This window comes from Schistocerca americana, chromosome 4, assembly GCF_021461395.2.
Source record: "Schistocerca americana isolate TAMUIC-IGC-003095 chromosome 4, iqSchAmer2.1, whole genome shotgun sequence".
NCBI classification, from domain to species: domain Eukaryota; kingdom Metazoa; phylum Arthropoda; class Insecta; order Orthoptera; family Acrididae; genus Schistocerca; species Schistocerca americana.
The window spans coordinates 194,935,620-194,951,992 of NC_060122.1; the positions used below are offsets into that span (position 1 = coordinate 194,935,620).

At 43.2% G+C, this 16,373-nt stretch overlaps 1 protein-coding gene across 1 annotated transcript in view; it reads right to left on the minus strand.

Annotated features, from left to right (window-relative positions):
* Positions 1-227: 227 nt before the first annotated feature.
* Positions 228-16,373, minus strand: part of LOC124613343 (nephrin-like) — a 512,361-nt gene continuing 496,215 nt past the window's right edge. The window contains exons 14-16 of the mRNA XM_047142040.1: positions 9,390-9,595; positions 2,466-2,561; positions 228-2,363 (exon numbers count right to left, since the gene is read on the minus strand). Coding sequence (XP_046997996.1) covers positions 2,229-2,363; positions 2,466-2,561; positions 9,390-9,595 — 437 coding nt within the window. The 3' untranslated portion in view covers positions 228-2,228. The remainder of the gene's footprint in view (positions 2,364-2,465; positions 2,562-9,389; positions 9,596-16,373) is intronic.

A 16,373-nucleotide genomic window follows, 5' to 3' on the forward strand; every position in this document is an offset into this window, starting at 1 on the left:
ATATTCAGGTCACTAATTCTCCACGATGCATGTGAAAGAGGTTGAGGTAATACTTCACTCAGTTGTTTTTTCTGTTCAAATATTATTTTCTCGAATAGATTCTGAACTATGACGAATTCCCTGCAGAATAACATATCAAAATATATTTATTTCACGTAATTACATATATGGAAGATTTACAGAATTTTATGGCTCTTACAGTTTCGAGCAGCTTCTTTTCACACCAAGTATACAATCCATTTTGTTAACGTTACAATATTATTAGTAAGTTCGGAAAAGTAAAAGAGAAGTGTAAACATGTTTCTCGGTATAGTGTTGTAGACACACAAATTAAATCTCTTTACATAAAATTACAACATTATTGCATTGTTAGGAAATCATGACACATACATCAGAGATAACTGCAGTTTCATTCAGCTGAACTAATTTGGGATTACACTTCTGACTAATTAGAGATCTATCTCGACAAATACAAAAATACCAAAATCATATGACACGTGAAGTTTGTGAAAGATGTACAAAACTTAATAAACTTTTATCTCACATCTCACAGTCACATCAGTTCCGACAATTTGTATGTAATTTCGCATTGGTCTTTAGGAATAGGCATATATAAGCTAAAATGTGGCCTCACAACAGTTCTTCATAGAACGCTGAACAGTATTGAGTAGGATTTGTTATAAACTCTCCTCGCTCGTACATTCGAAGAATAAACATGTCATCGATATGCATTCTTTTCAGCAAACAGTCTTCATAAATGTTTAACACCCAACGGTTTTTATACAGACATTTATATCCTCTGCGATCAATGTTGCTTCATAAAAATTTTCCAAGCACATGGTAACACATGTATAAATATCAGTATTCATTAACAATTACATCACATATAAATACTGCATTTTCAAAACGATCATAGCTTGTACATAAACATGCACTTATTGAATTATTACATTCTGGCTGCACAACTGATCTCCAGTGTGACTTAAATCCCGTATATTTACTGTACACATGTATTAGTGAAACTGAGGAAGTCACTTAATAATGTACAGTTTGAAACACCATAAAATATACTCAGGTTATTCTTTGTGTTATTAGCATAGTGCAGAAGAGATCGTTAGAAGGGAATTTGTATATTATATCGAAAACAACGCCATCAACTTACAAACTCAGTGACACACTCCTCCTTTCTCTAGGGTGGTGTTATTATATCAAGCAAATGAACTCGGCTCAGAAAATTTGAATGTAATTTCATGGACAAAGAGGATAATTGCAAAATTTTGTAGGTTACAGTTTTACTACTCATCACATATGTAAACGAGTATAGTATCCATTTCAGTAGATAATAACACTCAATGAAACTTTTGATAAACAAGAGAGACTAAAGAGTAAAGGAAAGAACTGTCACAGTTCCTGATCACTTATCTTTCCTTTGAACAGGAAAATATGACAAGTTGAGAAATATTTTCTAACGAGCAAAGTGTTCAAATTTTTCTGTGAATTTTAATGCAACACCAATGATCTCAGTCACATAATGAACCATATCTGAAAGGCAGGAAGTGAACCATTTTTAAGTGGAGAGTAGACGAGACGCACCACAAAGTCAGTAGCATAATGAGTCATTTGTAAAGAGGAGAGAGAACACAAGACGCTGCTCTGGTCATTGGAATATATTTAATCATTAAGTGCCAATGGAAAACCACCCAGCAGTTATGATTAAATATCGAATCAACCTAATACGACTGTGATCAATGCCCTATGTAAGTGATCAATACAGTTGATAATCCTGTTTCAGTGTACTATAATTATGCACCATGTCACGCTGGATCTGGGTACAGGATTAGCAGGTATACATTTGAGCGCTGTAGTATCATCCACTGGTAGCTTCTGAGCAAATACGTTACGTCTTTAACCTTCAGAAGCACAGCAGAACTTAAGCAAATCTGCAGGCGAGTAATGCGAGAGTACGTTTTCTGACCGTGAGAGGTATGCGTTCGAGGGCCATCAAATTTCACGTCAGTAAACTAAGTTCCTGGTACGGAGGTGATACTGAGAAGTAGGAAATGTGTTCCCACAGTTCATAACCCTTCCCCAACAGGACCTTCCATTTCTATTTTGCACTATTGTCGCCGGATACCGTATGACGAGTTGTGACAGCTACAGTTGCGCTGTTCTCGTGAGAAGTCGATACTGGAACACGAGGTGTATCAGTCTGCAGTCAGTCCCACGCGCTAGACGCAGCTCTCCTGGTGGGCGGCGGCCATGAGCGGCGTACGCACGGTGACGATCTCTCGGAGTGGGTGACCGCAGCCCGTGGGCGTGACAGGTGACGCCAGCACCGACGCGACGGAGGGCGGTGCCGGCACCTGGCGAGGTGGCAGCGCAGGGGCGGGGGCCGGCGGTGACAGCGGGGGCGTCGGCGCGGGGGCGGCGGCGGGGGTGCGCCGCGGCAGCGTGGCGGAGCCCACCAGGGGCGGCAGTCTGCTGGGCAGCGCCGAAGGCCGCTCAGGCGCAAAGGCCGCAGCCGGCAGCGCAGGCTCTGTAGGGCTGTCTACACCGGGCCCCTGCAACAGCGTCGTCGTTCTCTCAGAATACGATTTATAATTGTAATTGTACAGTTGAATGATAACAATAGCGCAGTTATGAGAGTCACAAAAGAAACATTTGCAATATACATAAAGAAATGACAGAGACAGCAATAATGTATAACAAGTTAATGAATCAACAATGAGTCCTTACAACAAAACCGCGAAATGAGGAGCTTAGAGTGCACGCGGTACATTTTACAAGAAAGGAATCCAAGGGCACATTTTTCCAGCCAGAACGAGTATCTCTTCAGTGTAAAAGAAGCACAAACCACTTCCTGCTTAGTTCTGCACTCTGATGATAAAGTTGAAAACTGAGAGCCTGGATTGTATTTAGAATATAACTAGTAGATGTGAAATAAAAGGAGATGTGAAATAAAAGTAGATTTGTTGTTACCTTTGACGAGGTTTGTGTTATGCATTTTTCTGAAAAGAAAAAGATGTTAGGTTTGTGGGGCGCTCAACTGCGCGATTATCATCGCCCATACAAATTCCCAGCCTTTGCTGAGCCCAATTTCGTCACTTTTCATGAATGATGATGAAATGATGAGGACAACACAAACACCCAGTCATCTAGAGGGAGGTAAAAATCCCTGTCCCCTCCGGGATTCGAACCCAGGACACCGTTCTGAACAGAGTGCTGTATCCTAATGTCTATTCCTTTAACACTCCTTATAGCAGTGTTTAATGCATGTTTAAATAGGCATATCTACATAGTGAATTTATATATTGAGGCAAAATCAACATAATCACACAACAGAACACAAGTTCCTTGAATCTCGCCGTACATACATGCAAAGATAACGCAAAGAATCATTTGAAATATGTACATGTTCCCTAAGATTGGATGGAAGAAGTGACGGAGGTCAGTCTAAAAGTTTCTGCACTGCAAATAAAGAGAGAAAACTTTCTTTTAATGGAAGCCATGGATGGCATAGCAAAGGACAATGTTGCTATAGACACTCAAGGAAACAAAAGATACTAGAAGACTTTTAGTAAGATCACAACAGCAAAGAAAATTCTCTACCATTTCAGTTAACGTATTCAGTAAAACTTGATTTTAAGTTCACTGGAACGTATTTTAGGATGCACAGTATTGGTTGCCCATCAGCAATCATTGAGCAGATTTTGGATCAAGATGACTATGAAATAAAAAAACCGAATGAGTTCCTCAGGCTAAACGATGATTTTAAGGCCACCGTCAATGCCCAGGATGTCATTGACTCTTGCCTTATTCCAGAGGTCTAAGATACTCTAGACAAGTTGGCTTATGGAAAGATCTTCGCCAAGATTGATCTTTGGGTAGCATACCTTCAGCTGCCAGTCGACGTTCCCTCTAAAGAGGTCCTTATCTTCAGTACTTCCTTTGGGCTCTTCCAGTACAACTGCCTGCACTTTGTGATCGCTTGCGCTCCAGGGGATTATGGTGCTACAGGGCCAAATGCAAATTATTTGTGCGACAGTTGACCTATCTTGGTCATGTCTTGAGCTCCACTCGCATTCGGCCTACGCTGTAATACTTCGAGGCCATTCACTTGTTCCTGACACTGACAAATGTCTCCCAGCTCGAATCCATCTTGGGTCAACTAAACTGTTATCGGTGTTTCGTCCCACATGCTGCGGCTCTGTCGGAGCCTCTGCATAGCCTACTTTACAATAATGTTCCCTGGACCTGGTCGCCAGGATGTGGTTGAGCTTTTGAGCATCTTACATCTGCTCTTCTCCCTCCACTCTGCCTTGTCCCAAACGACCACGCCAAGACTCTTAATTTGGCCACTGATGCTTCAGATAATGGACTGGGGGCTGTGTTGTCTCAAATTGTTTATGGTGATTGGCATCCAGTTGCTTTCCCCTCGAAAGCCCTATCACAAACACAGCGCAACTATAACCACATCGAGAAGGAGGCGATAGCCATTGTACTTGGATTCACGAAGTTCCACATCTTCTACTGTGTCTGCTGGTTTACGATCTACATGGACCACATGCCCTTGGTTTCCATGTATGAAGCCTCATAAACCATTCCTACCGGGACAGTTCGCCGCCTGCAGCACTGGGCGTTGTTCCTAGCAGGATACATCTACGACATCCATTACCAGGCCATGGCTCTCCACGACAACGCTGATCTTTCTTGACTTCCTATGGGAGCAGTTTCTGACATCTATGCTGATTCAGTTGCTTGTTTTCATCTGGATGCCATAGCCTCCTCAGCTGTCACCGTATTGTCTCTGGACACCTAGCTCATCACACAGCCTCTGGACGACTGCACCACGTTGAACTCAGGTGTTCCTCTGATTGCCGTCAGGTGTCGGACCCTGAGGTTCGGGCTAACTGGCCTTGCTGCAATGACCTTTCCATTCACAACAGGGTTCTTCTGCTCTTAGTGGACGCTGATCGTCCTTCCACCATCAGCGAGTCCTCGCGCTCCTATATGTCAGGGACTGCAGATTATTCTGACAAAGCGCCTCGCCTACCAACATATCTACTGGCGGGGAATCGACGGTGACATCACCCACATGGTGGGTTCCTGCAGCTGCTGTCAGTGTCAGCAGTTGGCACTGCCACAACGCCTGCTTCCGTTGCCTCCGACTGCCTCCCTGTGCTCCCGGCTCCATCTCGTTTTTCGGTGCGTTCCTAGGGTCCTACTGTTTCGTTTTGGTTGATGCCGACAGTGGTTTTCCATATATTGCCACATGGCCTGTGACGACGGCTGGTCACACCATTCGAGCACTCTCTCAATATTTGCCATGAGGGTCTACCACAGGCGATTGTGATGGACAACAGCCTGCAGTTCACATTGGCATCGTTTACATCCTTCTGCGCTATGTCGGGCATCCAGCAGCTCCATACCGTGATGTTGCATCCTGCGTCTGATGGCTTGGCTGAAAGTTTTTTCTTCACATTTGATCTGCAGTTGGCCAAACTGGGTCAGCATCACTTCCAAGCAACTGGCCTCGACGTCTTCCGCTCTACTTATCGTTCTTCTGGTCCCACAGGGTACTCTAAGGTGGAGAAGCTGCATGGCCGCCCTCATTGGACGCCATGGTCACTCCCGTTTTCTGCTTCCCCTCATCCAGCTGCTACTGCCTCGGTGCAGCTGTGGTTCTCTCTGCAAGATCCATTCTGGGCGTTGGTGTTTCCCAAGGACCATCCCTGCTGCGTTACCGCCAAGGTCTCCACGCTTCTCAGCAGCACCATGGCAACTGTTGTCCTTGATGATGGTTACCTCTGTCGGAGGCATTTCGACCAGCTATGGCACCATCGTGGGCCAGGATCAGCACTGCCATTGTCTCTGGCGCCACGCCTTTGGTCTGGGATCTTCCAGGAGGCTGGGGGCTCATTGGACGTCCTTTCGCCGCCGCCGTCGAAGCCGCCACAGTCACAGCCACTTCCATCGCAGATACCGACATTTCAGCCATGGCCACCGCCGCGCCGCCACCGCCGACCCCAGTTTTCGCACAGACTTATCTTATGGATGTCGATGTGAGGCCCCCACCATCGGCAACCAAGCGGTTCTTGGCGCTACAGTCTGAAACCGCGCGACCTCTACGGTCGTTGGTCCGAATCCTGCCTCGGGCATGGATATGTGTGATGTCCTTAGGTTAGTTAGGTTTAAGTAGTTCTAAGTTCTAGGGGACTGATGGCCTTAGAAGTTAAGTCCCATAGTGCCCAGAGCCATTTCTGAACCATCGGCAACTTTAACACCCCCATGATGCCGTTCCACCAGTGGAACCTGAGACCAACCTCAGATGTACCTTCCCCTAGCCCTGGGCGGGTTGGGTGGTTGGGGGGGGGGGGTGGGGGGTGGGGGGTGGGGGAAGGACTACTACAGCCACCACAGACGCCTATTGCAGCGTCAGCACAGCAGGCTGACCAGCGATGCGGGTTGCCAAATCTGATGCGGAATCTGGCCGACGTAGTAGTGTTTACAACCAAATACCACAGCTGACAACAAATACATACGTGCGGCCAACGTCCATCAGCGGCCATCAACCAGCAATAGAGGAGAAGGGCGCGTGTGTGCAAACAGTCCCTGAAATATCCTTCCGCCTGGACCGTCCTTCACCATCCTCTCTGCCGCAACGATTGTGCTACGTCACTTTCGTCGCGGTACGCTATCTACTAGCTGCAAAACATCAGACGTCGACGTGGAATAGCTGTACGGGTACAGAGGCGAAGGGCACTCTGATTGCAGGAATTAGTAGTTATAAGGGGTCCTAATTTTTTTAGAGTATGTTACTGTCGGTGGTTTATTGTAGTTTCCATAACAAATAAGTTGGAAAAACAAGTTGATTCTTGCTCTGTAGATTTAGCACAAGGAATGGTGCACACAAAAATAAAAATCGCAATTACTTTTTATTTCATCTGTAATTATATAGTAATCGCTCATGTGACATATATTGTGACACCTTCGACCTTTAATCCAGAACAGTGAGTGCGTTTGCTGTGCCATAATTCTTACGAGGATTAGTCATTAAGTTGTAATCGTCGCCTCGAAAAACTGAAGTTGCATTATAAAATTTTAGTTTGTTTGCGAGTGTACAGGTATGTAAGCAGTCTTGGAAAACGTTCGACTGCACGCGCCAAAGTACCGCAGCATGCGGTTACAGCAGGCAAAACTAGATGTTCCAGCTCATATCCACATTATGAGGGGCCTTTACTTCTCCAGTGGCGGCGTGCTACGGTACCTTGCAGCAGGGATTCGAATTGCTGTCAAATTCTAGTTAACTCAGGAATTGATTAAAAAAAAAAAAAAAAAAAAAAAAAAAAAAAATGGTTCGAATGGCTCTGAGCACTATGGGACTTACCATCTTAGGTCATCAGTCCCCTAGACCTTAGAACTACTTAAACCTAAGGACATCACACACATCCATGCCCGGGTCAGGATTCGAACCTGCGACCGTAGCGGTCGCTCGGTTCCAGACTGAAACGCCTAGAACCGCTCGGCCACCACGGCCGGCAGTTGTAATTAATTACCGAACATAATCATACGTCGCGAATTATTGAATTTATTTTATGCTGCTTCGTTCACCAGACACGAGAACAGGTATTCACCGCTCTGATGCCAGTCCAGTACGAACTGAAATGTTTTATTGCTGGACTTCAGTTTCCCCTGCTATACAGAAAAATACTTTTTATATAAACCCGAATCTGTATCAGTCACTTCATTCGATCGTTGGTGAGTACTCTTTGCTAATTTCTTAACTGGGAGGATAAAAAATTAAGAACTGATTAACGTGTACGCACTAACGACGGCTCAATAATTCTGAAATATATTGTTTGCGTAACTGGCTTGACTGAAACCCACAATTTTTTCTGAAAACACGGATACTGCAAGAGATTCAATACGAAACGATGAATAAACAAAAGCATTTAGTTTGTAATGGGTTGCCACTAGAGAAATATATGTGTGGATGCTCGCATTTTACGCGGGCAACAGGTTGAAATCAATAATGTAACACATGGGCTTCGACTATGTCCCGTACATTATTTGCGTTGTTTTAACTGTTGGAGGAAGGAAGCCCAAAAATGTTCAGAGAAATTCAGGAAAATATACGTCATTTAGGAATGAAATACAGGATACATGAAAAACATGAAGAACTCCAAAAAGGGACGACTGTCGGAGGGATCGACTCAAAATACGGAAGAGATTCGTTAAAACATCCTCCAATGAAGTTAAACGCATGGGCGTTAACGTAAAGAGTGCAATGCGAATTCCACTGTTAAACGCAGAGGAGACATCGTATAGGTGGAAGGACTACACTGAATGCCTCTATGAGGGGGTGGACTTGTCTGATGACGTGACAGAAAAATAAACAGGAGTCGACAGGAAGAGATACGGGAAACAGTATTAGAATCACAATTTAAAAGAGCCCCAGGCGACCTAAGATCAAATGAGGTACTAGGGATAGACAACACTCCATCAGAATTTTTAAAATCATTGTTGGAAGTGTCAAACGACAGCTATTCACGTCGGCGTGTGGAATGTATGGGTCTCGTGACATACCATCCGACTTTCGGAAAAACATCATCCGCATAATTCGGAGGACAGCAAGAGCGACAAGTGCGGGAATTATAGTACAGGCAGATTAAGAGCTCATGCACTACAGTGGCTGACACGAACAGTACATTCGTGTTCCTAGACAGCAAAACAACCCATGACGGACGGAGCAAAGACTAAACAAAAAGCGGACTAGCGCTAGTAAAGAGGGCGTTCCTGGCCAAGAGAAGTCTGCTGATATCAAACATAGGTCTTAATTCGAGGAAGAAATCTTTGGCAACGTACTTTTGGAGCACAACATTGTATGGTAATGAGACATGGCCTACGGGAAAACCTGAAAATAAGAGATTCGAAGCTGTTGAGATGTGTCGGTAGATAAGCATGTTGAAAATTTAGTGGACTGATAAGGTAGGAAATGAGAAAGTTCTCCGTAGATTCTAGGAGGAATGAATGTATGAAAACACTAAAAATAATCCGGAAATGGATGATAGCACATATGTTAAGACATCAAGGAATGACTTCCTTGGTACTAGAGCAAGCTGTAGATGGTAAAAACTGTAGAGGAAGATAGAGATTTGTATACATCGAGAAAATAAATGAAGATGTAGTTTGAAAGTGCTGCTGTGAGAGGAAAAGTTTGGCAGGGTAAAGGATTCGTGGAGGGCCAAATGCAACCGATCAGAAGACTGATGACAAAAAAGAAAAAAAAATCTTTCAGAGTTGATAGTTATTTGTGGACTAGGCAGCAGTCTGTATATTGGTATAGGACCTACCATAAAGAATACGAGTTATCTCATGAGTGGACTTACCTGACAGTCCCAAACGTCCCTTCTCGTGGGAGGCGGCTGTCCGTTGGACGTAAGTTGCAGCCGCTGCTCTGCAACGAGGGCGGCGTCAGCGACGGGGCCACCAGGGGGCGGCGGTTGACCCGGCGTTGCGGGCAACAGCCCCGCCTCCTCCGTCTCGACGTCCGCTGCAGGCGTCTGAGCGCACGAGTCCTGCGCCGTCTCTGCCACTGTAACAACCACTCACTTTATCTACCGGCCTGTAGTTTAACCTCAAAGCGCCTTACATACATAAATCACTTCAGGATCAATCTAAATATGGCAGTCACGAAGTAACATAAAATTTGCAATTAGTAAATAATAATACAGAAGCAGTTTCATACCCGTCTCCACCGGTGAGTCGGTAACACACATCTGTATGGACATATACAGTTAGATTTCTAATGGTGGACGAGATGCTCACTGGCAGTATTCAAAGAAAGAAGCAAAAATGTAGGTCTCAGATGAGAGAAAGGTAGATGGAAGAGTGAAGTAGAATGATACACAATGATAGTGAAGGTTCATATCACGTCCTACTAGTATTGTTGGAAGTGAGAGACGATATGGCACGACGGACTATTTTCGCAAGGTGAATAAAAGTGACAATACGTAGGTAATGAACAGGAATTCAATATTATGTGTTAGCAGTATTTTAATAACCTCTAAACCCAAATGGAGACCTGAATGTGAAGGAAGAAACCAAGTGGGAAGAAGAACTACAAACAGAAAAGGAGAAAAGTGGGAGTAGCATTGAGAAATACGAAAAGAAAGATGGCATCTGAGAGCATCCGGACAGGCAGAAGAGCAATGGTCCAATCAAGTGATAAAATATGTATGGGACAAAAGCGTCCTAGAAGAATGGAAGATGGGAAAATTTTTCCTGATCGTGAAGAAAAGTAATAGAAAGGGGTGCAGACATTATCAGGGAAAAATATTTGTGAGCCACTGGGGAAATGTCTTTCAGAAAGTTCTAGAAACACGAATTCGGGCAAAAATAGAAGCAAGGAAGGGAAATCTACATGGGTTCAGAATAGAAATGTCCAAAGTAGATCTTATTTTCGCCCTAAAGCAGCTACAGTAACATCACTATAAATGTGGAATGGATCTACTGATGGCCTTCATGGACAGTGGAAAAACATGCGAAGGTGTGTGTGAAAACAAGGTATGGAAATCCCTGGCGAACAGAGGAGTAGAAAAGCAGACTACATGAAGGTTTAATGATGTATACAATGGGAATGTGAGCTGTGCTGAACTGTGAGGAGCATGGACTTAGGCATTGAAGTACACTTTCACTAAATCTCTTCATTGTAATGATGGATGACATAATGACCAGCATGGCCAGTAGTTGGTGAAGGAAAGGTGAAAACAATGGTGCCTGCCAACGATCTGATCATTCGAGGAAACAAGGTGGAGAAATTGTTGCAACATTGAACGTATGGTACAGGGATATGGAGTGAAATGTTGATCAAAAGCATGAAGACAGAGAGAGGCACAAGTAGAATAACAATTGGTGGGAATCGACTGGGCAAAGGGAGCTTCATACACGAGGAGTGCAGAAACGACAAAGAAACAAATGAGCATGAGAGACAATCAGACGCATTCAGGAAGAATTCTTAGAAGCTGAATGTAGAGCAAAGATGTCACTCAAAACAGTAAAAGGGCTATATATCGGGTATAGTACGTCCCAACATTGACGTATGTCTATGAGAACTAGGTAATCAAAGCAAGAGACCGAAGCAAAATACATGCTACTGAGATGAAATTCTTTAGAAACAGAATTCGCGTGATAAAGATGAAGAGGTTAAGGAATGAGAGGGTCAGAGAGGTAATGAAGAAGGAACAATTACGGAATCTGATAGAGGAATCAATGTTTAGGTGGTATAGACAAGTTAAGCGAAGTTGGAGAGGGGGATACCCAGAAAGTGTTGTGTCCTGTGATCAGCAAGAAAGAATTAACGATCAAGTTTGAACACACTCTATTTAACTAAAATGCCTTCTTGGTGAGCACTAATTTACAAACTCAAGAACAAGAAGAAACACAGTAATTCTTGTAGTGGCAAAATTCAGAGAAAAGTGACGAGACAATAAAAAGAAATAACAACAACCAAAATACTACCTTACACAATTCTAAAGTGGTGTTACCCAACAAGGTACAGATTTCAGATTTCTACAGAAGAGCCAGCGTAGGTATTGGCTGGAACTGTCCTAGCTGTAGGTACACACTGCCGTCTGACTCCGCTGGCATGCATATAACATCAAATCTGTGGAGTTCTAGACTTAGTCCAGTGGTTCCAATGGTGAGTCTCTGTCACATGGCATTTCATGTAGTAGTGCCGTTTTTATGCGGAAGGTCTGTTGATGTTTACATTCACTGGCTCTGTTTTTATATGAGCTCTTAAAGGGAGGTCGGCAGCCCACCATTGTTGTCTCTTGTGCGGGCCCTCTAACTGATAAGGAGCCGCTACGACAGAAATAAACAAGAGATGAAAGAGAATAGAGAAAGACTAAGTGGGAAACCAAGGGACAGGAGGATAAAAGCACTGAAGGTCTGCATGCAAAAGAACTACAGTTCTTTGTCGAGATGGAGACTGAGAAGACCCAACCTGCATTTGGAAACTGTGCAAAACGATGATGATAGTGGTGGTGTTGGTGGTGATAATAAGTCCACTGGATGCCAATATTAAGACCAATGGCGTCACTGGTGTTAATCAAGAGAAGCAAGATATATACCGGCCCTTCTGTCATTATAATACAAGGAAAACATGACACTACACTATACAGCCCCTACAACTATCACAGTCACCTATACTCAGTAGGCAGACGTCAACATGCAAGTCTCACACTTCAAGACGGAAGTGTACTATTGCAAGCATAGGAAGAAGGTCCTCTTCGGCAGACATCTGAAACTATCCCTTGGCGTCCCCCAAAAGAAATCATGCCACACCAACTTTTTTATGACCCAGTAAAAAAACGGCTTTCGACGGTTTGAACTGCTATTTTAATAGATATACAGAGAATAAGTGGCGTACCAACCAAACAGTTAATGCTTCAGTTTACAACAATACTGCAGAAACAGTTATCTGTTCTCAACATAACTCTGTAAGCAATATACATGACTCCACAGGACTAAGTTTCAATTAAGTAAGTAATTCTATATGGTGAATAATTGTATTTCAAGTTCTTTAGTCATGAGCAATTATTTAGTTTTCAGATGAAAATACTTACCACTGGTGGAAGAAGTGCCCCTATCCTGGCCGATTTCATTGTTTATTTCTTTATTAATTACAGGTACTAAATAAATAGTCGTAGGAAGGTCACTCGATGTATTGCAAAAAATCGAAACTTTTAGGATAAATAAAAGTTCTCTGGAAACACTTCACAAGGAGCAAGGTGATATCTATGATAACTATTACCTAAAATACACTTTCGGATAAGAGGTACCAGGACGTATTTTGTGGACATTAATATGGGGTGCGTCCATACTTCACCTTTATGACAACTTGGACTCTGCACGTGACACTCTCGATGAGGTATCTGTCTGTGGGAGAATGGCAGCCCCCGAATTTAGCATTTACTTAAGCTATAAGCATACCACTCCCCTATCATAAAAAAGAGCCCCATACCGCAACACCACCTCCTCCGTACTTCATTGTTGGCACCATAAATGTTGACAGGTAACGTTCAACCGGCTTTCTCCTAGCCCAAACACCAGGTTTCCACAGGCAATAACTTGATTCATCACTCCAAATCAGTATTCTCCAGTTATCCACTGCACAGTGGAGTCGCTCGTCGCTCTTCACACCACCTCAAGTGTCGCATGGAACTGACTCCACGCTGATAACATCGCCTTTGACCGCCCATGAGATCCGATCCATTCAGCTCTGACTACAGAAACCGTGACTTTTGAGTAGCAGCACGACCACTGTAGTTCATCCATTTCTCCTACCTATGCACAGACATTGTGCAAGGTTGAATGGTGTGAGCACTTTAGTATCCACAAGTGAATTCTTCTGCAGATTTAATGCGATTTTATACAATTACTCGGTAACTGTACATAAGCACAAGAGATCTTCCTGGTCTTGATTTAGCTGTGGTTGTTCCTTCACATTTGCACTTTACATTCACGTCATCAACATTCGATTTGGGAACCTTTAGAAGGATTGAAATGTTCCTAATCGATTCAGTACTCTGATGACATTCAATGGCCACTCCATATTCGAAGTCAATGCGGTCTCCTGACTGATCCACTGTTCTATTACTGCTTCTCTATGGACAACACAGTACTCGCTGCCTCGTTTTATGTTAGTTGGTCAGCCTCTTTTGGTGTCTATTCTGCATTACTAGTCACGTCTGGATACGTTTTACAATGTATATGCTAATTTATTTCAATAAATAGGCAAATCTTTGTTTATTGTAACATTAACATGTCGATAGGCTGAAAAATAATTCTTGGAAGTGTTCTAGACGCCAGACTGATAACAAAGATTCATGGCAATTTGGGCACGTATTGCGACCTCTAAAAAGGGAAACTTCCCATTGCACCCCCCTCAGATTTAATGGTAAAATTGCCCAGTGGACAGCCTGTGAAAAACTTAACACAGATCAAATATGAAAACGGGAAAAATCTGTATTTAGTTGTGTAAAATGATGCAAAACAGAAACAGTGAACGCTCCAAGCTCTAGATGTACAACAATGAGTGAATTGCAAGACCCGCAGCTTCATGCTTGTGTGGTCACTACAGTGAACTGAAAACCGGGAAATCTAGGTTGAAACTTCCCTAGTGCCCTTTTTTTTCACAAAATTATGAACTCTCGGTTCGGTCATTGACTTGCTTGTACTTCTGTAGTCTTGACAGTTGTCATACTTCAGTTGTCATGGCGTTCACTGGCCCATCTTACCACCTTATCTGAGCGGGCTGCCATGTGGAGTTTCACTTGTAAGTATGGCCGCATGTCGTGATTCACAACCATTTTAAAATTAGATTTAGATTCTGCCCTCATACGTTTCCATGTACCTATCAGATTTCTTGGTGTTATCTTATATCGTGGTTTCCACTTTTAACAGTTTGTGCAAAATGCTAATCGACCTACAGATAGTTCGTACCTTATAAGAAAGTGCATCAAACTTACTTCACCCATCCTGGTTATAGATAAAGTAAGATGGGTTCCCTGTTGTAACGTACACGAAATATTTCAGTTTATTTTGCTCACCCTGTACGTCGAGTCTCGTGCATTCCCTATTAGGGGAAGGTGGGGGAATTTCGCGCAGCGGGTAAAATGACGCACGTCAGTGTATCTTTAACTATGAGAGTGTGTCATATCTGATATGTGCTATTATCTGGTGGTAAGTAATATAAACAAGCACGTAGATCGCAGGAACCGTTACTTGCCAGTTGTCGGTGCAAGAAGCAAGAGGGTATTTTGTCCTTGTCTCTTCTAATATTTGATCTCTTGATGATGTGAGGTATACCATTTTCAGTGATGTTAAAATACAAGTTTTTGTTGTTATGACTATCTCTGCACATTAAAACACAGGATTATGAAAGTATTATTAGCCATAACCAAAGCCCGAGAGAGGAACTATAGTTTCATATAAGCCATGCTTGTCGGGGTAATTTGACACACGGAGGCCGAGTGCGTCATTTTAGCCCATTTCAGTTTCACACTAATGAAAGTAGATAGCTAAATGAAACACGTTAATGCATATTTGATGAAAATCAGAATACCATTGCGTTTCATTTTTATAAGAATGGGTTCCTCTGTTCAGATGTGGAGGACGGACACATATAAAACAGAGTAAGTTTTTGGACGGCTGGTGAAATTTAAGATATGGTGCAATAAACACATGTGGCTAACGCTACACGAATATTTGAGCCCCTGCGTATTACAGAATAAAGATTATAGTCATAATCCCTTAGGTGCGTCAAATTCTGACACTTTCGTCTACTATGCACAGAATACCTGTGATTTGTTACAGTTATAGCTGTTACGGTGCACTCATAATAACTTGGTGGGGTTTCCGTTGCAAACTGACTTTACACATCAACATTTATCTCTTAGAATTTTTAAGCTAAAAGGCAGTGTGTCTGCAAGTAATTATTGTAAGACTTCGAGCCAGTACCGGCAAGATTTCAATAAATAAACACGTTTAAAAAATGATGGTTTCTATGATTGAAATGGCTCTGAGCAATATGGGACTTAAATTCTGAGGTCATCAGTCCCTCAGAACTTAGAACTACTTAAACCTAACTAAACTAAGGACATCACACACATCCATGCCCGAGGCAGGATTCTAAACTGCGACCGTAGCGGTCCCGCGGTTCCAGACTGTTGCGCCTAGAACCGCTCGGCCACCGCGACCGGCCGAAGAATGAGATTTACACTCTGCAGGTTAACGTGTGTACCGGACCGAGACTCGAATTCGGGACCTGGACCTTTATCTTTCACGGGCAAGTAGTCTACCATCTGAGCTATACATACACGACTGATGCCCTTCTTCACAGCTTTGCTTCTGCCAGTATCTCGTCTCCCACCTTCCAAATTTTAAAGCAGTTCTCCCGCGAACGTTGCAGAACTAGCACTCCTGGAAGAAAGGATATTGCGGAAACATGGCTTAGCCATAGCCTGTAAGATGTTTCCAGAATGAGATTTTCATTCTGCAGTGGAGTGTGCGCTGATATGACAAAGGTCACAAAAGCCTTCAGACATATATTTTTTAATAAACACGTTCATTGTCTGAGTAGATTACTGAAATCCAGTCTCTTTAACTGTGAATATGGCAAAACTGAGGAAAGGAAAATGTTGTAGGTGGGGTTTCCGTTGCGAACGGACCTCACGCATGAACATTTACCTCTTAGAATTTTTAAGCTAAAAGGTGGCGTGTCCACAAGTAATTATTCCAAGGCGTCGAGTCAGTAACGGCCAGATTTCAATAAATAAACACTTTCATTCTCCGAGTAGATTGCCGAA